At 34.9% G+C, this 5,274-nt stretch overlaps 2 protein-coding genes across 2 annotated transcripts; one reads left to right on the top strand and one right to left on the bottom strand.

Annotated features, from left to right (window-relative positions):
* On the top strand, positions 1-958 carry LOC115707254 (probable transcription repressor OFP9). Its single transcript, XM_030635151.2, has 2 exons — positions 1-172; positions 342-958. Exon 2 carries the CDS (start codon positions 376-378, stop codon positions 934-936), a length of 561 nt encoding a protein of 186 aa, XP_030491011.1. The 5' UTR covers positions 1-172; positions 342-375; the 3' UTR covers positions 937-958.
* Positions 959-1,807: 849 nt separating this feature from the next.
* On the bottom strand, positions 1,808-3,909 carry LOC115707411 (plastid-lipid-associated protein, chloroplastic). The gene is made up of 3 exons (XM_030635368.2): positions 3,104-3,909; positions 2,560-2,755; positions 1,808-2,308 (listed from the first exon to the last, which is right to left on the bottom strand). Exons 1-3 carry the CDS (start codon positions 3,550-3,552, stop codon positions 1,994-1,996), a joined length of 960 nt encoding a protein of 319 aa, XP_030491228.1. The 5' UTR covers positions 3,553-3,909; the 3' UTR covers positions 1,808-1,993.
* Positions 3,910-5,274: the final 1,365 nt, after the last annotated feature.

The following is a 5,274-nucleotide window of genomic DNA, read 5'->3' as shown; positions in this document are numbered from 1 at the left end:
CCTAATCATCTAAAGCCTTTTCTGGACCACTTTAAGCAGCTTTACATATTCACCAGCAGATTTTGAAAAGCATGCCACCTAATACTATACTACTACTACTACCCTAATAGAGGAAATTATTGAAGGTCCACTTAAGCACACCATGATCACTATCTCGATTAACCACACAAAGGTTTCTCTAATTACCTTATTAATTTATCTTAACTAATTCTCTGAAACAATACCATATATTAAATATAATTAACAATTAAACATATGTTGTTAAACACAAGACACAATCATGCTTAACGTGACCCACTTGCTAATTCTGCATAAATGATTAACACAATTTCCCTTCACAGCTTCAAATTAAGTGTCCTCAAGAGGAAGATAAAAATGAGAGCCTCCTCTCTAAGGCAACACAAGAAAAGGCAAGATCAGCTTGAGCAGATCAAATCAGGAGGATGCAGTAGAGCTTTGTGTTGTAGTAGTTGCAGGCTTAGTGTTTCATCTTCTGAGGAAGCTGAGAGCACCAACTCGGATCGGTTCGCTTCGGTTTCTAGCCTTGCTCACGCCATGGTCCAGGAAAGGTTGGAGCAGATGATCAGAGAAAGAGAAATGAAGACTATCAATAGTAACTTGGCAGAGAGAAGAAGGCAAAGAGTAAGTTGTAGTAGTAGTAGTGATCAAGGAACTAGTAGTAGCAGTAGAACTAAGTTTGTTTTAATGGTTGCCATGGAAAAGTGTTCTAATGATATTAGAGAGGATTTTAGAGAATCCATGGTGGAGATGATTATGGCTAATCGGATTAGAGAGCCTAAGGATCTTCGTAGTCTCTTAAACTATTATGTTTCCATGAATTCGGATGAATATCATGGTGTTATATTGGAGGTCTTTCATGAAGTTTGCTCTCGTTTGTTTTTATCTTGTAAAGGTCATTATTCATATGCAAAATGAAAATCATAATGTAATGAGATCACTCTCTCTCTCTCTCTCTCTACATATCATAAATGTGTACGCAAATTTTTTCGGGAAAATTATCTATTTTTTGCTTTACATTTTCGGTAAAATAGTGTCGCTCCAAACAGAGTTTTGCCTAGTAAAAAATTATACTCTTTTTTTGACAGAGTTTTGCCTAGTGAAAAATTGTACTTTTTATACTTATTCCAACGTTAACAAATGACATTTTGTGTACCCCTAGTTGATATTCTCTCCTTAACAAATGAGACAGTTGTCCAATTAGAAAATTAAGACCCTGCTTTTTTTGAGTACATCCGTTGATTAAAAGCAAGAACATCCTCTTGATTGTAAAAATAAATGATTGTTCAAGTTATTAGTACTTTATTAATGTGCAAATATCATGTGCCATGGATTTGCTGCTGATGTATATTAAAGCTTATGTGAGAGTTTGGACCACAGTACAACACATAACAAGTTCCAGTTTAGTGGCGAATACAAGCACGTGATCACTCCTAAGTAAATCATGCTGGACACGTCACTTGTATAATCACGGCATTAAAAAACCTTACCTTATTACAAAACAGTAGTATAACTATAAGATGTCAGAAACAGAACAGAGCCATTAGAGGGACTGCATAATAATATAGATAACCATAATACTATATTTTTCTTCAAACGCTCCACACAACACATTTGTGGAGTGTATAAATCCTTTTCAAATTAGCATTGCTGGAATATAACAAACGAGGATCCCCAACCTTTATGACACAGTTTTTCCAGCATAAATATGCTTATTCTATTACTATAATTCAGAACCGTTGGCCGGAAACAAACCCACATAAAAGCACCTAAAACATTTTAAAAGTCATTTGTTTTGGAGTACAACTATACTTCTTTATAATTTAATTGACAAGGCCAGAGTTACAACCAAGTTCTTGGATTTATTACTACTTTTCTATATATATTATTACATCGAAAAACCGAAAACCAAACTGGCTCTTTTATGTATGTATATGTATAGATTACATGAGAAGAAAACGGTGTGTGAGATGACTCAGGGTGTCAACAGGGAGCTTCCTTCCTTTATCAGCACAAATACACTGCCGGCATCTCCCCTTGAAATTCGAAGTTCGCCATCAAGATATGTGGTTAACAGCCACGATTGAGCATTGTTGTTTGAGATTGGAATCTTCAGTGGTGGTTGGTTGGAGAAGGTCTTCACAACAGAAGAAGCTGTATCTTGAACAGAGGTGATCAAGCCCTTGAAAGGTGTCAGATCAATTTTTTGTCCCAGAAATTCCACATTCTCAGGTACAACTATTGAGTCTGTTAGTTGGGGAGTTCCAATGATGCCTTCCTCAAACTTAATCTGAACCAAGAGAATAAAATTCTTTTAGAACATACTCGAAAACCAATGGAAACATTCTAATTCAGAAGAGTTAAGATCCTCTCCAACAGTGAAGCGATCACAATGAAATAGTCACAGGAACAAGTCAAATGATCAGATTTCAAACAACTTATTTGTGCCAAAGCTATCAATTGCTTAGCTATTAGTCTCATAGCGATTAATGATCTAATTAATCAGAAATAACAAAGGGCTAACAAGAAAATGAAACTAACCTGTACGCGCTTGGGACTTCGGACTTCAAATTTGGCATTGGTAGTAATGGAGGTTGTAGTTAATGGACCAGCAAACTGGACAGAGTTCTGAACTGTTAAATTCTCTGAATCAATTGTTTGTGATATCTCCTCTATCTTTACTAATGGCAGTGTACCCCTTGACAACAATGTTAATACACCTGGGAAAGATGTATAACTGTACAGAGGAAAAATATTAAACGCATAAATTTTTCTAAGTAACAGCAATAAAAATGACCCACAAATATTTGACCCCATAATTTATCTTGAGGGGAGGGCTACAAAGCTATGAAAAAACAAAACCCTTGCCAAAAGATAAATAAACATGGCTGTGTTAAGGTCATCTTGTAGAACAGATTATAAATTTTTTAAAGTAAATTAAAATTCCTATCACAATAACCATTCTAATCACTAGTACATATTTTCTGAAGTTCAATAAATCAATGTACTTAAACCAAAATGAAATTCAAACTAAATTGTTATCTTAGCTAAAAAAAATATAGCAGTAATGAAAGAGAGAGCTTACGCAAGAATCCATTTCCCGTTAAGGAGAGGCAAGGCTTCGGTCGGAGCCGGGGTCGGATTCTGGGCCTCCAACTGGGTAATAAGTTCAACAATCTCGGCCCTAGTTTCACTCGAGGCCTTAAGCCCCCGATTAGTACCGTAAAATGAATCCACCAAAGCTTTCTTAAGATTCGCAGTTTCGGACGGCTCAACCGGCGCCTCCTCCTCGGCCACCGCCACCGCTGATCTTTCACCGACCGGTTCGGGGCCCCATTCGTCATCGTCAGCTACCCTGACTCGAAACACAGGTCTTGCCTTACCGAATTGTCGGGTGGAAAGTTTGGGTCCCTCTGAAAATCTGGAAGGTACTCCAATCGAATTCGGAGGAACCGAGAGTTTGGATTGTTGTCGCGGTGGAACCACAGAGCAGGTCTTGCATGGGAACTGGTTTAATTGAGAGACGGAGGCCATGATCAAGATTTTCCTAGCTACAGAGAAGCTTTTAGTTTGCTAAGTTTACAGAGAAGGTGAGCTTAGCTTAGCTATCTATGGCTTCTTAGAACAGTTACTAACTACCAGGAAAACCAGAGACTAGAGAAAACGTTTTTTATAACTTGGAGGGAGAAGCCGTACTCGTATTAAACGAAATGACAATTTTACCCCCTTCATCTAATATTTTTGTGGTGTGTTGGTGAGGGTAGTATAGGGTTTAAAAGGTTAGATTAGTGACAGGTTCATAGATACTTGTCCTGCTTTTGACACGTGGACGACGACTAATGGGTCTACAATAACAACTGGAATTTGGATGAAGGAAACAAAAAATTTATTTTTGTAATAACATATCTAATTTCATCCAAAGAAAAAAAGAGAAAATATGTGGTAATGTGAGACTATTGATTTTCTTTACGTGGCCTAGTCTAGAATCTTCTTCAATAAGTCGGTTCTTTTTTCCTCTTTGGCTTATTGTGAGCATTCCTATTGGTTCCACAAAATGTCTAACACATCGCTAATTTGAAATCAAGAGTTCAATCTTATGGTATATTCAAAAAAATTATCCGTCAATTATTTTATTATTATTTTTAATAAAAACTCAATTCATTGAGATAAATTTAAAAAATTTAAAAATTATGGACAAGCATCCATCTATATACACTCTCCTATATTAGTAACATTTATATTAAGGGTGTTCATAAAATAACCGATCCAATCCAATCCGCATGATCCAATCCAATTCAATCCGTAAAGTGCGGATATTCACACTTGTACGGATTGGATTGGATTGGAAAATTCAAAATCCGCACTTGTACGGATTGGATGTTGATTGACATGTAAAAGTAACCGATCCAATCCAATCCACACATATTTATGACAAAATTAAAAAATTAAATATACAAATAACATTTTAATGTAAAGAATATAGTAATTTAAAAGTCTTAATACGTTTAATACAATTATATTGCAAAACTTAATAGATAAAATGTATATTCTATTCTTATATATTTTTTTTCTACATACAATTTAAAATAAAATTTAATATTTTTTTTATATATACAATTTTTTTTCTTCCTTTGAATTTGTTATTTGTTATTTTATTTATTTAATGTGTTGTTGGAGACATAAAATAACTATAATTTGTTTTATTTTGTTGCTAGTTATGTGAAAAAAAAAATATTTTTTTCATAAATATTAAATAATTCAATATTAAAAAGTAATCAATCCAAAGTAACCGATCCAATCCGCGCTTTTGCGGATTAGATTGGATTGGATTTGAGCTATTGTGCGGATTGGATTGGATCCAAAAAATGAAATCCGCACTTAGTGCGGATTGGATGTTGTTTGACCAAAAAAGTGCGGATTGGATCGGATGAACAGCCTTAATTTATATAGACAACACCATTTACAGACTACAAAATAGCACTATAAAAATTACCACCAACATTAACTAATCAAAAATTAATATTTAATAAAACACACTAAAAAATAAAATTTAAGTTAGAATTATTAATTCAACCAATAACCAGGTAGAATTACTATTAATAATAGACATATTTAAACTAATTAATGTGCAAGAGAATCCCAGTCTAATTGCAAGCAGTTCCCCCACATTAACAGAAAAATCACCTAAAACACCAAATGACCAAACCAGCCAAACTACACTCGCAGCATCCCGTATCACTCCACCCAGCTCGACAA

Source organism: Cannabis sativa, chromosome 1 (genome assembly GCF_029168945.1).
Source record: "Cannabis sativa cultivar Pink pepper isolate KNU-18-1 chromosome 1, ASM2916894v1, whole genome shotgun sequence".
Taxonomy (NCBI): domain Eukaryota; kingdom Viridiplantae; phylum Streptophyta; class Magnoliopsida; order Rosales; family Cannabaceae; genus Cannabis; species Cannabis sativa.
The sequence above is the reverse complement of the archived record's forward strand: the minus strand, read 5'-3'. Positions and strand labels throughout refer to the sequence as shown.

Bases quoted from the DNA above. Each gene is read 5' to 3' on its own strand.
- LOC115707254 (XM_030635151.2), top strand. From the start codon at position 376: ATGAGAGCCTCCTCTCTAAGGCAACACAAGAAAAGGCAAGATCAGCTT.
- LOC115707411 (XM_030635368.2), bottom strand. From the start codon at position 3,552: ATGGCCTCCGTCTCTCAATTAAACCAGTTCCCATGCAAGACCTGCTCT. The intron at 2,756-3,103 runs GTAAGCTCTCTC...TCCTCTGTACAG, and splicing joins AACGGGAAATGGATTCTTGC to TTATACATCTTTCCCAGGTG. The intron at 2,309-2,559 runs GTTAGTTTCATT...CTCTTGGTTCAG, and splicing joins GAAGTCCCAAGCGCGTACAG to ATTAAGTTTGAGGAAGGCAT.